Genomic DNA, 17,264 nt, shown 5'->3' on the forward strand with positions numbered 1-17,264 from the left:
TTACCTCATAAACTGTTTTTAATAGAAATGTAAAACAAAATACACCCAGGGTTTGTGTTAGCTATTTTACCACTGCTGCAAAACAAGTAACAAAACAACTAAAGGGAAAAGATTTCCTTTAGCCCACAGTTTCAGAGGATCAGCAGGCCATAGTGGGAAGGCAGGGTGGATTACCCCATCAGTGGCAAGATGTGGAGTACAGGTGAAGGCTGCTCACATTGCAGTGGACCAGGAAGTAGAGAGAGGGCACGAGAGAATCAGAGACTTCAAAGGCTGGTCCCTTGTGCTTGTGAGGCCTCACCCCCAAAAGTTTCCTCAGCCTCCCAAAATAGTAACACAAGTTGGGAACAGCATTCAGAATATGAGCCCATAGGGGTTTTAGTTTTGGGTGAGATCCACGGTTTTCTCTCTGCAGCTGATTCTCAGATCCTGTGGTTGTGCCATCAGATGGGTACAAACGTGCCATGGAACCCATAAGGCATCTGCACAGATACCTCCGCTCGCCCCAGTTCTGCCATGTTCTTGGCGTCCAAGACAAGTAGAAAGTTACTTTCACTCTAGAAAAAGAAATGGAACACTGAAAGTTGCCTCCTCGTCTCAAAGGGAGAGAGCACCTCTTGCTCATGCTCATACCTGCTCCTGAAACCTAAGCCTCACCTAGCCACCCACTGTATTTGTCCAGTAGCCACCCACTAAATGTTTGCCCAGTTGCTGCCCTGGACAGAAACACTGTGACTAAAGAAGTTCACACCCTAAAGTAAAGAAATAAAGTTGTTTGTGCCGATTCTCTTCAGAGACGGCTTTGACAATATTTTTGCTTGACCCTTTCTAATCTTGCAAAATATGCGGAAATTCTTTTTTCCAAGTTAGAAATGCTTCCATTTTGTGTTACTTAGGAGCTGTATAAAGGTCAGCATTAAAAGTCAGTCTGAGATTTGTGCTGACCTAATTATTGGAGTGTTAAGCACATGGAATAAGCCTGTAGCAGACATTACTAATTGATCACAGCACTTTTTTTTTTTAACTAAACCACTAAAGGGCTCAGAACTCCGTACCCAGGTGCCACTAATAGTTGATCAAAACTGGTACTTGAGAAGAACAATTTGCTATAAGATTGCCTGGACAAGTAGCATTATTGAGTTGCTAGCCAGAGCTTATATATTGGAATCTTTAGGTCAATTTACTGAAACTAGAAACACAGATATTGGTATGAACATCGGGCCAGAAGCCAAACGCTTTAAACACTGGTTTTACCACTGTGAGACCAGATGCAGGCCGCTTGCAACAAAGTGATAAATTTCACATGAATAAAATGGTATCCCACAACTTTTAATAATCATCATAATATATATGAAAGTACTTTATCTATAACAAATGCCTCTGAAGACATCATGTTGTTTTAAGTTTACAAATGGGACTTGAAGATGTATTAAAGTATGGACTATGATTTTTAAAGTGGGGAAGTGTACGCAGTGCGAAGGGGAAGAGGACAGAGAGGATGCCATGAGGCATCACAGTAGACTATGGGGGGCAACACTCCACGCCCTCCTGCTGTGTTGCTGTGATCAGTGACTGGCAAATAGACGTACCTGGTTGGGAGTGATCACCACAGAAAGAACAACCCCAGCATCCTCCTCATCAGCTCCTGGTGCTGGAACAAAAATGGGCTCTGAGGGATAAAAGCCATCTTCTCTCCAAACCTGCAAGTCCCGCCAACACACAGAAAAGGCATCTGATGAAAGGTGGGTGAGGGGTGACTGGGGGCCGTTCTACAGCATTTGTCACTCACAGCATAAGCTGGGCTGTCAACAGGATATTTCAATAGCGACCACAAACCTAGGCTTACTGCATTAAATGGAGGTAAGAGGAGCCTCTGCTGCCTCTAGATCACCATCTAATATGATTTCCCATCAACCTTAAATATAAGGGTCACTATAACCTTCACCCCATAAATCCTCCGGAAAATGACATCAATTTTGCCATTATTTCCCAAGCTTTGGCTTTTCTTTAGATTTCTCACAGGAAACCAACCCCCTGCTTAAGTGATTCAGTATACTCAAACCTAGGAAAACAGCCAAACTGTTTAATATTAAAGAATCCAAAGTAAACTGAGCAACAGAGGCAGATTAGCAGTAAGAACACTGGCCCTTCTTTCAGAAGACCCAGGTTCAATCCTCAGCACCCACACAACAGCTCACAATTTCCTGTAATCACAGCTCCAGGGGATCAGATGTCCTCCTCCAACCTCCACAGGCTCCTGCACACATGCAGTACCCATAATACACTCAGCTACAAACACATACACATAAAATAAGCAGATATTAAAAATTTTAAGAAAACTAATACATCTAAGGAACTACTTTAAATAAAACAGAAATAATTCAAAGGGCAGAGCAGGTCTTTGAAAAAGTAAGAAAAGGGATCTTCATTACCGTTAGTGTCTTGTTCACCACGTCAACCTTAATCAGAGAATCCCCCACCAAATGCCGAAAACCACAGCCATAGAAGAAATTATACTTTTTGCCATTAAATCGGCCATAGTTGATCTGAGGAAATTCAATCCCTCCTTCCTCTACGAGGTCCTCATGGTGTAGATTCTCAGGAGAGCACCAGATCTAAGAGAGATTCCCAAGGGGTTAAAAGTAGCTGCTTAATTCTCTTTATTTTCTCTTACTTCTCTTTCATTTCTTTAGAGTAAGGACACGCTACTCCGTACGTTGCAACAGGATCTGAGAACTAATGTTCTACGTCATGTTTCACATTGTTCCCCTTTCCATAGTGCACGTGCATGCAGAGAACACTGTTAGGCTGTGACTAAGATGTCAAATGGCAACAGGATGTGAAGTGTTTCTGCATTCCGTGGGAAACGTAGTGTCTCCAGAACGTGGGGAAGGCTGAATCGATCTCAGAAACTCACACATTCCAAAACCATTGGCAAGCTGCATATATCTGGCTCCGAGCAGAGAAGGCATGGTCAAACACGGTGTCCATTCCACCCAGTTTCTGTGACTCTTGCCCAAACAAGTTTCCATGATCTCACTCAAGCTCAGACAAATGTTATGAAACCTTCTGGGTACCACACATTTGGAGAAGAGCCAAAGAATAAAGTGATGTCACTAAAATCCACATCCTTAGACTGCCGTCCACAGGAAGCTTACCTTTCCATCACCCTGTTTCACGGCACTGGCTGAAGAATAGGACAGTGGGCTGAGGTTCCTTCCCACAGGGGCATCCACACTGACATCTAAGGGCAAAACAAATCTTCTAGGGAAAGATTTTGGCATTGAATTATAGACCTGTTCAGAAGAGAGAAATGAACAGATGGGGAAATGTTATCCCTAGGATAATAAACTAGAAACTTAAATTCAGTCATTACTAGAATTGTACAAATAATAATTCCAATTCATTCATTCAGAAAATATTTATTGAGTACCTGCTGTAGGTGAAATATTGTTTAAAAACTGGGAATGCAACACTGAATTTCATGAAATTTGTATTCTAGTGGTGGACTAATAACTATAAAATTAAATATTTATTAATTAGCATCAAATAAATCAATGATTATATAGTCAAAGGTTCCAGAAACTAGACACAAACAAGAGAAGGGCCCTTTTTCATGTTTGCTGCTTCAGAGAAGGGACAGCTTAGCAGGATAGGATTGCTTAAACCCTACACATTCTTGAGCAAGGTCAATTTCTAAAACTAACCCTTAGCTGGCTCCTAGAAACTGAGTTCTTAGGCTGCTGTGTGTGATAAGAGTATTTGAAGCCTTGAATGACACTGTGTAGTCAATAAATATAGTTTGTGATGATGATGTCATTTAAAAAGAGCACCCGGGGGCTAAGGACGTGGCTCAAAGGTATAGTGCTCGCCTAGCATGTACAAGACCCAGGATTTATTCTTCAGTTGGGAAAAAAAAAGATTAACATCTGAGTTCCCCTAGGAGTCTAGAACTTCAGGACCTGAGGTTAGTTATTTAGGACCTGTTGGCTAGATGCCTAAATGACTGATTCCCAGTAAGACCTGAAAAATCAGGTTTGTGAACTTCCCAGGAAGGTAACAGGTCACACATGGTGTCAGGACTAGTTCTTTATATGTGTCCTGTGCAGCTATACTAGGAAGCCTGGCTTCCTCCAGATCCTTCTTTTTGTACGCACTGCGTTGTTACACTCAGTTTTCTGAGTCCCCCTCGTGAACTGCAGATGCTATGGGCAGCCAGAGGAACTCCAAAATAGTCTGGATACTAAGACGGTGTTTAAGCAGAAGACACAAAAGAAAAATGCACAGTGTCTGTGACCATGAGTTTTAAGCATATTTTTCTCTTGAAATATTATAAGATGGAGAACAAATTGTGCCATTTTCATACCTATCTACCCCATGTCACCTCCATCCCACATAAAAATGATTTCACTGAGTAAAATACATGCTGTTCTTTATTTGAATTTTTTGAAATCTCTAGATATTACCCTTAAACTTTACAAAGAATTGGCCCTTTAATTCTTTGCAAAGCAGTGGTGGCACACGCCTTTAACCCCAATACTTGGGAGGTAGAGGCAGGCGGATCTCTGAGTCTGAGACCAGCCTGATCTACAGAGTGAGTTCCAGCACAGCCAGGGCTACATAGAGAAATCCTGTCTCAATAAAATAAAATTTTAAATTAAAAATAAAAGTCATCTTTTATCAACATTGCTTTATTTTGGAAAACCTTAGCTAAACAAGAAGACAATTAAAGTTGGGTCAGGTGATGTGAACCAACCACTCCTTTGAGAAGAACTAAAAGAAAAAAAATCCAGATAAGATGTTTAAAAATAGGAGTTTGGAAGCAGTGATAAGCTAGACAGGCCAGGAAGGACCATGAGATTAAGGAAGGAAAGGAAACCTGCAGATGGACCAGGTATTAGAGGCAACTCTTCCACTCAGGACCTAATGAGATTTTCAACACTTTAGTCATTTGAGAAATGTAAACAAGCAAAACCACAGATACCACTCCACACCCACTGACATGGCTATTACTTTTAATACAAAAAACCAACATTGATACAGGACAGTGGTTCCGTGAGTAAAAGCACTTGCCACACAGCATGGGTGCCTGTGTTTGAATCCCCGGAATTCATATAAAAGCCAGGTTAGATGTTTGCTTTATATCTACAATGACTCAGCTTCTACTGGGAAATGAGAGGCAGAGACAGGCAAATTCTCAGAAACTGTGATCTTCTGCCTGAGCCCGCAAATTAGCTGGGATTATAAGCCTGAACCCAGACCCAGCTTCAACTTTTTTTTTCTTCTGAGACAACTGACCTGTAACTCACTATGTAAACAATCAGGCCTGAAACTTATCCAGACCTGACTGCCTCTACTTTCAAATACTGAGATTAACGGTATCTGCAACCATATGAACTTTATAAATACTTTTTAAAAGAAGGAACCAGTATTCTTCATCACATTAATAAAAAAGGGTTAAAATCCATATAGTACTCTCAAAAGTGAGAAAAAAATATGAACTACTACATTTATCCATGACCAAAATTCTTAGTAATATAGAAGTAGAAAAGGGAACTTTTCTAATCTAACAAAATAAATATTTTTTAAAAATTCTAAGGCTGGATGTATTGCCACATGACTGTAATACCAGAAAGACAGAGGCAATAGGACCAGGGTTCAAGGCTAGTCTTGACTATACAGTGAGTCCAAGGCTAGCCTGCACTTCAGGAGAGACTCTGTCTCAAAAAAGGTATCTATTGATAATTTATGTTTACATGCAATCTGTGCACAAATGTTTGTAACAATTTTTGTCATTTTCACCAAAATTGTAAACTAGCAAGATATTCTTCAATAGGTGAATAGATGGTCAGCTAGCATACACAAGACACTATTGCTCAATATTAAAATATAAAATTAGCAACACAAAAAAGACATGGAGGAACCACAAACGCATATGACTAAAAAGAAAGGAAATGCGGGAGGGAGGGAGGGAGAGAGGGAGGGAGGGAGGGAGGGAGGGAGGGAGGGAGGGAGAAGTGAGTCAGCCTAAACTGGGCATAGTGCTGCACAGCTCTAATCCCATCATTCCAGAGGGTGAGGAAGGAAAATGACGCATGCTCAAGGCCAGCCTGGACTACAGACATTGTGAAACAGACAGAACTATAGAGACCACAGATTATTAAAGATTTATTAAAGATTATTAAAGGGTGAGCTCTAAGAACTGTGGAGTTTAGTTAGTAAGAACAGATCAGTACTGACTCATCAAATATAACAAATGTTTCACAACAATGGAAGATGTTAATAATATTGGGTTGGTGAAATGATGGTTCAAATCATAAAATGGAGTCAGGCGATGATGGTACTCATCTTTAATCGCAGACTCAGGAGGCAGAGGCAGGTGGATCTGAGTTGGTGGCCAGCCTGGTCTACACAGGGAGTTTTAGGACAGCCAGGGCTACACAGAGAAACCCAGTCCAAAAAAACCAACAACAACAATAACAAAGGGTAAAATGGTTTGCTGCCCAAGCCCGACAGCCTGGGTTTAATCCTAAATCCCACAGTGAGAGAACCAATTCCTGACGGTTGTCTCTTACTTTCACTACCTTTACTCGTGTACTGTGTCACCCATGTGTTCTCTCTCTCTCTCTCTCTCTCTCTCTCTCTCTCTCTCTCTCTCTCTCTCTCTCACACACACACACACACACACACCATGCATATGCATGCATACAATAACAATAAATAATCCAAAATTTACAGTATTGATATTAGAGAAACTAGGGAAGAGGAATACATGGGGGAAACACTCCATTATTTCAGTTTGTTTTTTTTTCTTTAAACCTAAATCTGCTCTATAACAATCCATTAATTAATATAGAGCAAGCAACACCCTAAAAATAAAATGTTAATGCCTGGTGTGGTGATACACACCTTTAATCCCAGCACTCAGAAGACAGAGGAGTTCATATGTTTACCTGATTGAGCCCTTCCCCTGCTTTCCTGAGATTCTGTAGTTGGTAAACTTCCAGGCTTCTCCCATCATCCTGACAGCACAGATCAATCACAATACAGCCGTGGTCCTCAAAGGCATTGATTTGATGAAAGGTAACGAAAGGTTTGCTATAATACACTCCTGGGAGAGTCTGCAGGACATGCAAACAATTTAGGAAGACACTCAGTTCTCATTCCTTTTCCTTCCCTTCCCCTCCTTTCTGTTCTCCTTCAGGAATAAATCTACAAAGCTCATAGGAGAATATTCACCCCCCACTTACATGCCATGGTCAGTAGGTACAAAGGAAGAAACAGCAGCACACAAAGGCAATGATTTAAGCATTGCTTGCTTAAGTCATCTCATTTCATGCTTATCAGTGAACGGAGGCTATTTGACACAACCAATCCATCGTTGTGACTAATTTAAAAGCCCTCCTGAATTATGTGGTCTAATGTTTTACAGGATAAATAGATCCTGGACTCTAATTACAAGATTAATGGAAAGTACTGTTACTTTGGATGTTTATTATAAATTAAGTGAGTAATTGAAAAATCCACTCATTATTCTAATAATTTTGTAATGAAATCGGGGAAAATTACATTTAGGATGCTATCGTCTTAGCGATGAACAAAGACAAGTACAATGGAGCTATTACTAATGGGGACATAAGAACATACTCCATCAATATGCTGGACTTCAGTGGGGTTATGACACTGGCACACCAGCAAGTTCCAGAAATAGCTACTTAAGCTTCAAAGTGTCATTGCAGAAGTGACAGGAGTGTTGCATGAACAGCGCCCCTGCACTATCATGGCCTGAGAAAACCTGTGAGGAGCACTCCCTGTACCCTTTCAGTGCAATCCTTTGGAGGAGTAAAAACATTCCCCACAGATTTCCAACACACAACATCCACTGTGATGGCTAATTAGTGGCCAATCCAACCAGAAAAAGAAGGTAATACCCTTAATTAGATATATCTTTAAAAAAATAATGTATGATGGTGAAAAGACAGCCCTGTGGAAATCAACTTCAAGGGCAGATTTTCATTACAAGCACGCTCAAATACTCAGCCTGTCCAGTGTGTTTATCCACCACATGAAACCGTGTGTTACACTGGGGCTCCCAGCTTATCCCATCAGCAAAGGCCTTCCCCCGGATTTTAGAAGACACCATTCTCCACAGCTTCATCTTTAGAGGCTGTTCAATGAAGATGATAAAGTTTTCTGTCATTCCTAGAGGGTTCCAGGAAACAATCGACTGTTACTTAGCAAGATAGAGTGACTGAGATATGGCAGTGAGGGACCTGTCTGAATGACAGGGCATGCCACTGCTGACCTAAGTAAACACCATCCAAAAATACCTCGCTGTTTCCCGGCTCAACTGGACATATTTCCTGTTTCTACATAGAAAAGAGAACTGTTAAGAAGACTTAGGTTAATGCCCTTAGTTGGGATTTTTTTTTTATTTTAAATTGTTCTGGTTTAAGGAGAACAGAAAGCAGAACAAAGTTAAAGTGCTGTCTGTGCTCAGTGTACTTACTCCTTAGTCCTTCTCCTGTCACACTAGATATAAAGATATTTTGGCTACCACAATTTACAATACATAAAGTAAATGTTCTGAATAAAGGCTGAAACATCTCAAAACTTAACAAAACACTATTTTTAAAGGTCGAAACACACTCTTTACAAGATATAAGGTTCTCCCTACACACACACACACACGAAATAGTCAAGACCTTTTTCATGTTTGACTATTATTTTAAGATTTTGATATTGACTAAAATTATTAATTATCAATTTATGTTTCTAAGTAACTACTTCCATTAAGCAGGCATGTCTCTTCAAGCAATCTGCAGGCTAGCATAAGGACTACATGACTAAACACAACAACTTAACTGGTATTAATGCAATCTTGATCTCATTATCGCAATACTCTGATAAATTATCAGATGGGACTTGTCAAAAATAATCTTTCTGATACAGCAACATTAACTCAGAGCCCAATGCAACTAGCCCCCCCCCCATAGACTCACCAAAGCTGTGGTAGTAGGAAGGCTTCATGGTCTCCGCGGAAGCAATAGAACACAGCACTTGTGCTCCATGAATCGTCTCCCCAGGCTCTGTCTTCCCCGGCGGAACCCGAATAATATTATAGCAAGAACCTGGACCACAAAAGTTTCTCCCTTTACCATTTTTATATACATTCTAGAATGAAAGATAACCTGTGCCCTTGAGAGGGTTTGGCATTTAGTAAGCATGCTAGAAATGGCTACTGATGGATTAACTAATAGCACACGTTTATGTAGCTACTCAGTGAATGAATAAATATTTAGGTGATACTGAACTCTCTTCCTGGTATTATAATTTCCAGTGTAGGACATGATGAACTTGCATAACACAGAATTTCACAATCTTCATTGTTCTAAAGGAACAAAATAACCAACACATTTTTCTTGGTTCATTTTATTCTGCAGCCATTTACTGGTCACCAATCATATTGCAAACACTGTCCTAAGAATTTTAATCACTGTATTTCAAACTCTTGTATGCAGCAGTACACAGAAGAGAGAAAATCTATTCATCTCTAAAACTCAAATTCTAGTAAAACATACAAGCAAAAACGCAGTGCACCTGATGGTGATATGAACTGCAATGTAAAAACAGCTAGGAATGGGGCTGCAGTGATTGTGAATGGGTGGGCATTCCTGTTTGCCATTTTGAATATGGTAGTCTGGGAAGGCTTCCCGAAGCTGAGACCATTCAAGTAAAGGCCTAGAGCAGGTGAATAATATGTACACATTACTGCAGATGTCCAGGGTGAAGAGATGGCTAGGTTTTGAGAGACCATTTCATATATAGGAAGCATCATGTTTTAAACAGTGACAAAAATGATAGACAAGAATAATGATAAATTAATATGAAGAACATAGTTTTAAGTATTAAAAACTAACTGGGTTGATAAAATGTTCTAAGAAAATCTGAAAAGGCTAAAACTTGGCTATGATTTGCCCATTTATTCCTTAGTCCCTTTCCTACAACTTTTAACTTTTAAAAGTAAATAATTGCAGGCCTTTAAAAAATTACAATCAGAATTATTATGTATCTAAACGTATCCCAGGTATTCAGGCTTCCTGCAACTACATATACATTAAGTTCCAGTTCAAAACCATCTCACTGAACCAGATAATCAAATGAGAAAACAGAAGTAGGTTTGGTATTACTTGAAATTAGATATAAAAGGAATCCCAGGGCTTGCAATTGGATTATCCAGTTCACTGAATTTAAACAGTCACTGAACTACAGGGCACTGAAGGCATCTTGAAGGCATTATGTAAGACAGGTATCTAATACGATGAGCAATATGAAAGAGAGCTGCCTTGCCCAGCACCTTGAGTCTGATTCTGGCAGTCTCCAGGAGTTTCTATAAACAGGAAGTTGAGGCAAAGTAACAAGTATGGGCAGTCATGATTGGTGCCTGAGTTTCTCAGTGAGATCCAGAGACTATTTGCATCAAGATGCCCTGGGATCCATAGTAAAGGTGCAGATTCTTGGCCTCTTTTCAGTTCTGCTGAACCAGAATCCCTAAAGATGGATGAAGTCCATGCTCTATCCTGATAGCAAGCATTCTAGATGACTCTTGGATGCATTAGGTTGAGATTGATGATCTGGTTGCTATTTTAAGATATATAACTAAGAATGATATCTTCCAAATAACAAATAAGTTTTAAAAAATACTACTTGGTTAGCGAAGTTAATAAGAAGTGGATTTTTTAAAAGATTAAAAAGTGATGGATGGAACAAAACAAACAAAAATATACCCATGTCAGCTTTAATGTCCATAAAACCCAGTGGTCTTGTTAGGATAACGTTCCCAATTTTGCAGGTTTAGGTGATATAGAGACTAGTTAATTCTGGTCTTTGAGGGAAAGACCCAGGTAACTGTATGGTTCCCCAGTGAATCCAATATATAGCTAGATTTGAAACAGTCATCAAAGGCTGGCAAGAATTCAGTAAGTAAAAGCACTTGCCACCAAGTCTGATGATCTGAGTTCCATCCCCAGGTCACACACGGAAAAAGGCAAGAATTGACTCCCACAGGTGGTCCTCTGGTCTCCACGTTTACTATACCGATTAGAAGGAGGTCTACTGTTTCCTATAACAGTTCTAAAGAATCAATATCTGAGAACAAAGAAAACAGGCTGTATGGAAGAGTATTCGGGACATCCTTTCTGTACCTAAGCCAATAAAACTAAAACTTCATCCATCTTCATATGCACTCCTATGTGTAGATATAGACCTAAAGAGCCGCAATCCACAAAGCCTACAATTCACCAAAGGTATACCACAACAATAACACAGGTTATATTAACTATAGACAATAGTCTGGAAGATAGTCACAAATATCTAATCTCTCAACTAACACACTCTTGTTCAGAGAACATGTTCTCAAAAACAGGAACACCAACTTGCCATCCCTGAGAGAGTGGGTGTATAATTTTAAAGGTCTTAAGCAAGAAGAGGGAGAAATGGTGTCTAGGTGGAGGCTGGATGTTAAATAATATCAATATAGTCTTCTGGACTCAGTGACTAACAAAACAGGATGACTCATAGCAAGCTTTTGTTTTTAAAGTCAGGCCTTGCTTCAGATCTGCCTTTAGAAACATGGAAACTGACTCAAGCAAATGACTTAAACATCCTCTGAGTTCACTGGCCTCATCTGTAAAATGGAGGTAATAACAGAGTTGTACACTTCAAGATTTGGTGTATATAGATTAAAGAAGAAAGCACAAAGAAATATGCTTATCCCTAGCCCATCTTAGGTACTCAATAAACATTAGCTGTAATTATTAGGTATTGGAACACTCTGGACAGATTGGTAGCAGGTTTGGAAGTAGACAGATGATTAGCATATGGTGTACAGAGTTGTGAATGCCTTGACCTTGACTGACTTTGTTAATTACTTCACGTGATAGACAGTAGACTCTCTCTACAACCTTTTCTATAGCATTTTACATTTCTTGCTTTTACAATATAGTATGTCTTTAAGTTTATATTCAAGAGACATGCTTATAACACCCAAAATCATAATGGAACATAAAGATGTAAGTTACACTGAAAAAGACATATAGGAAATCAGCTGCTAAGCATAGATACAAAAGAACCACAGAACACATGCTTAATGAAAATCATGTGTTTTAACCTCAGTAATGCCTCTTTGGAACCTTTCAAGTGATATTTCCTGTTTATATTTTAAGCATAATGGAGCTTTGGGAAAGAGTTTACTTTTAATTATATCTAAAAATACTTCCATCCTCACTTTACCTCTTGGCCCATAGGTGTTTCCCATATTGTATGCTGTTCCATCTGTGTCATAATGAGGGTGTGCAGTTGCTCCATTCACAGCAATGAATTTGCTCCAGTCCACCTGCAAGTTTAAGACCATTTAAGAATTGTAAGTGATTCACAATGATCTTTATTAACATAAATTACCATAGATCAAAGAAGCATGTCACCTATGTTGAAAGTATGATGTGAGAAATCAAAACTTTATTTTTCCTGTTTAAAAAAACAAATGGAAAACAAAACTATAAAAACAGCAGCACCACAGCTGCCAACAAAAACATCTGTAAAGAATTATCTAATATCACAGCAAAGTTCAAACTAGGCATAACAATTATAATCAAAACTAAAATTAAAATTTTAGTCTGAGGTGGTGGAGCACACCTATAATCCCAACACTTGGGAGACTGAGACAGGAGGATCACAAGTTCAAAGTCAGCTTAAGGTGCATGGTGAGTTCTGGGTCAACCTGAGCTCCAGAGCAAGACATGGTATCAACAACCAAGTTGTCCCGAAATGTAACAATTAATGTGCCAAGGTAATGTGAGTCAATACAACCTCTAGCCTGATAGTTACTGGGTCTAGGAAGAACATGAGCCTGTCAGGGCTATTTCTGTATACCCTGACCTTGGGATGTTAAAATTAAGGTAGGAGTTTGGGATTATCTTTAAGGAAAACCAACCCTGTAAGTATTATAATCCTGCCAGAGGATGACGGCAGCCTAAATTAATGAATGCTTTTGTTTCTGTGGAGATGAGCCTCTAATTTCTTGCTTAGCTATCTAGATTCTATAAGGTACTCTGAATAAAAAGGAAATTGGGATCTATTTTACTCGTTTTGGGCCTACACATTACCTTTTCTGTCCTTTCCAGAGTTTCAATGTCCACTTTATTCATAAAATTGGTCTCGGTGCTCAAGTAGTAATCACCCTTGTACTGTACGAAGTTGACATTGGTGTTGTCAGTCATGGCTGAAATCAGGTAGCAGACATTAACCACATGCTCTGAGGAAGAAATCTTCAATGCCCTCTCTCTTTCACACACACACACACACACACACACACACACACACACACTCACATACACACTCAACACACTCATACACTCACAATGTATTTTTCAAGGACTGGAGAGATGTCTCAAAATTTAAGAGCACATATTGCTCTTCCAGAAGACTTGAATTCTCTTCTTAGCACCCACATAGGGTAGCTCACAACCATCTGTAACTCCAGCTCCAGGACATTCAACAACTTCTTCTGGCCTCCATGACACCCACAATCACTGACACATGCACATAAATAATAATGTACTTTTAAAATGTATATTTTCAAGATTTCTATTTGTATAGATACTAATTTAAATGATGATCACTGTTGTTTTCAGGGTTCCTTACCAGGTGGCTCAAACCTGGACATGAAACGTTCAAAGATATTCTTGCATGGGTCAGGAAGAGCCAGTGTGCCAAATTCTGAGATCACGATTCTATCTCCAGCACTGTTGGCCTTGTATGCATCACTCTGTAGAAACTTGCTCCTGTATGTCACAGTGCCCTTCTCCATTCTGAACTGGTGAAGCAAAGCCATTCCATCAAACCAATGATTGTATCTGCAAATGGGAGGTGACAATAGAAACTAACTTAGGAATAAGGGATTTCTTTCATTCAAATATAAAGATAAGCAAGAACATGGGTCCCCAGAACAAACCAAAAACTCAGAGAATCCGAAATTAAGGAACGACAGTGTTGTGAATTCCCTGGGCTACAACAGGAAAGAGCAGTTTATATTCTGGCCCTGACCCTATGATTCTTAACCCCTGTCAAAAAGCTCACTTTCCACTGGGCTAAAGGAAAAACCTACAGGTGAATCCTAAGATAATTCTGTGTATGCCAGGTGGTGGCAGTGCATACCTTTAATCCCAGCACTCAGGAGGCAAAGGCAGGCAGATCTCTGTGAGTTCAAGGCCAGCCTGGTCTACAAGAGCTAGTTCCAGGACAGACTCCAAAGCTACAGGGAAACCCTGTCTTGAAAAACCAAATAATAATAATAATAATAATAATAATAATAATAATAATAATAATAATAATAATTTTGCTCTTTTCCCTATGACTAGAAGGAGAGAGAAAACCTGGCATTTTCTAAATCAGAACAAGTTCCTAAAAAGAAACATTCATCCTCACATCTTAAATGCATTCAATTTTCTGTTCATTATAGTTTTTTCAATTTATTTTTTGCATAATCATTTTGACCTTATAATTACACTAGAAATTACCTATTAAAGTGATGGAGCAGGTTTGGCAAGATGGTGCAGAGGTTAAAGGTGCTTGCTACCAAGGCTGATGACCTAAATTCAATCCCCAGGACCCAGAGGATGGAAGGAGAGAACAGACTCCTGCATGCTGTCCTCTGACTTCCACATACATGCCATGGCACATGTAAAAAATAAAAATTAAAAGCATGGAACATCAAAAACCTGTAAGTGGAAAAAAATGTAGCCCTGTTTTGAAAAAATTTTATCACAGCCAGTGTAATGATACATATCTGTGATCTCAACGCAAGAGAGGTAGATACAGGGGGACTATAAGTTTAAAGTCACCCTGAGCTAAAACCCTGTCTCAAAAAATAAATAAATAAATAAACAAAAGAGCTTTATGTGATCTTTTCTTTCTTGTGTTTGACAGAGTAAATGCTTGATGTCATCAGTATGGGCAAGGAAAGCTAACATCATTATCTGAAAAGACAATGGTTCCTGAAATCAGGGCTGATCTTTGTTCTCTCAGGCTCAAATCAACATTACTCACAAGAGCAAAAAAGACAGAAGCAAAAAAAAATGTATTTACTTGTTGTAGGAGGCCACTTGTTTGTTCAGGGTTGCTCAGCCCTGAAATAACGACACAGAAACCATATTATTTGCAATACTGTTTGACCAATAGCTTAAGTGTGTTTCTGGCTAGCTGTTATAGCCTAAACTAACCCATCTCCATTAATCTGTGTATCGCTACATGGCTGTGGCTGTCAAAATTTTGGCATGTCTGTCTCTGGTGGCAGTTCCATGGCTTCTCCCTGACTCCGCTGCCTTTTTCCCAGCATTCAGTTTAGTTTTCTCCACCTAGCTCTGTTCTACCCTATCAGGCCAAGCCAGTTCCTTTATTAATCAATGATAGTCACAGCATACAGAGGGGAATTCTACATCATCTACTGATGACTGAAAATAAACTGATTGTAGAGGTTCATGCATGTTACCCCCAAATATGCCACTTTGACACATTGTTCTGAGTTTGGAACACTGTAAGATCAGTAGCTGCAGACAAGCACTATGGCTTTCTATTTTCTTTCCAAAAGCAAAAAAGAAAACTCCTTCATGAAAGATGGCTTCCCTGTATCAGAAGGAAGACAGACATCCCTGTACCTGGAGACAGGGAATTAAAGCAAAGAGAAAACAAACAGTATAAGCTGACTAAATGAACACTCCCTTTGACAGTCACTCTCCCACAACTAACTGCCCCAGCTCCAACCCTTGTCACATTCTCACAATTTACAACTTTTGGCCAAATTACTACTCTCATATCTGTCTCTCTCTCTCTCTCTTTCTCTCTCTCTCTCTCTCATCTCTCTCTCTCTCTCTCTCTCTCTCTCTCTCTCTCTCTCTCTCTCTCTCTCCCTCTCTCTCCTCTCCCTCCACTCTCTCTCCTCTCCCTCCACTTTCTCTCCCCTCTCTCCCCCCCTCTCTCTTTCCTTGTTTGTGACACAATCTGACTACATAACCCAGGCTGGCCTTGAACTTACTATGTAGATGAAGTTAACTTCAAACTTGTGATCTCCCTGCCCCAGCCTCCCAAGTACTAGAACATAGGCCTGCACCATGCTCAACAGCTTTTCATTTTCTTACAGGGATTCCCAAGTACATACAAGCACAAGTAAACAGAGGTTATATGACTTCCTCTCCCATTATTAACCCTCTCAATTGCTGATTTAATTTCTGGGACTAGTGAAGACCAAAAGAGGATGAGGAAAACTTTTGCCTCCTCTGCAATACATACCGCATTACTATCTAGCACTAAAAAGGAAGAAAACCCCACCATTTGTCACAGCATAGATGAAGCTTGAGGATCATTAAGCTAAATAAAATAGACTAGTCATAAAAGTATGGACACTATATAATCTATTTATATACACCCTTAGAAGTGGGCAAGGGGGCTGGAGAGCTGGCTCAGTGGGTAAAAAAGCACAGCCACTAAGCCAAATGTTCTGAGTTTGACCCCAGAAACCACATGGCCAAAGGAAAGAACTGACTCCTGAAAGTTTTCCTCTGACCTCCACATGCATGCCATGGCATATGAGCATGTACACATGCATGCACATGCATATAACATGCAATTATACACACTAAACAATGTACCTTAAAATTAAAAGCGAAGTATTGAGGTTTATAAAAACATGGATAGAGTTGATTAATGGACTTAGAGGACAGGAAAGTGACAGATTGCTGCTCAACTTGTTAGTTCCAATTTTGCAAGATGAGGAAACTCTGAAAATGTTTCACAGTGTGAATATACATGACCCCAGTGAACTGTACAAATGGTTAAGATGTAAATTTTAAATTTTGTGTGTTTTACTACTTTTTTAATGTAGAAAAAAAGAAGAAAAATGTCCCTTTATTTCCCATAATTTCAGATGCTGTCTTTATCAGATGCTCAGTTTGGTAAGTTGTGGGTCTATTTTTTTGGCTTCCTGTTCTGCCATCTACTCCTTGTTCATGAACAATGTCATAATATTTCAATTGTAGAGAATTTACAGTACTCTAGATGTCTTGTACAAAATTAGCAATTTTCATTTTCAGTGTGTTCTTAATAATTATTGCATATTTATTTTTCCATATGACCTTTGATATTAATTAGTCTAACTTCTGGTAAATAGCTTGCTGGAATTTTTATTAATATCATAATGTATTTATAAATAA

General features: G+C 39.4%; 1 protein-coding gene across 3 annotated transcripts in view; it reads right to left on the minus strand.

Annotated features, from left to right (window-relative positions):
* The window catches only part of Bco2 (beta-carotene oxygenase 2), a 26,860-nt gene continuing 9,596 nt past the window's right edge, over window positions 1–17,264 (minus strand). For 2 of the 3 annotated variants that reach the window (XM_085688719.2, XM_085688720.2), the window contains exons 3-13: window positions 14,577–14,777; window positions 13,702–13,913; window positions 13,164–13,279; window positions 12,292–12,394; window positions 9,003–9,131; window positions 8,042–8,202; window positions 6,954–7,121; window positions 3,159–3,296; window positions 2,433–2,615; window positions 1,590–1,700; window positions 1–557 (exon numbers count right to left, since the gene is read on the minus strand). In XM_085688719.2, the coding sequence (XP_085544845.1) occupies window positions 444–557; window positions 1,590–1,700; window positions 2,433–2,615; window positions 3,159–3,296; window positions 6,954–7,121; window positions 8,042–8,202; window positions 9,003–9,131; window positions 12,292–12,394; window positions 13,164–13,279; window positions 13,702–13,913; window positions 14,577–14,777 (1,636 nt within the window). In that variant the 3' untranslated portion in view covers window positions 1–443. The remainder of the gene's footprint in view (window positions 558–1,589; window positions 1,701–2,432; window positions 2,616–3,158; window positions 3,297–6,953; window positions 7,122–8,041; window positions 8,203–9,002; window positions 9,132–12,291; window positions 12,395–13,163; window positions 13,280–13,701; window positions 13,914–14,576; window positions 14,778–17,264) is intronic. The other variant, XM_048417558.3, reaches the window with a different exon arrangement.

This window comes from Myodes glareolus, chromosome 4, assembly GCF_982192425.1.
Source record: "Myodes glareolus chromosome 4, mMyoGla1.1, whole genome shotgun sequence".
In the NCBI taxonomy this organism is placed as follows: domain Eukaryota; kingdom Metazoa; phylum Chordata; class Mammalia; order Rodentia; family Cricetidae; genus Myodes; species Myodes glareolus.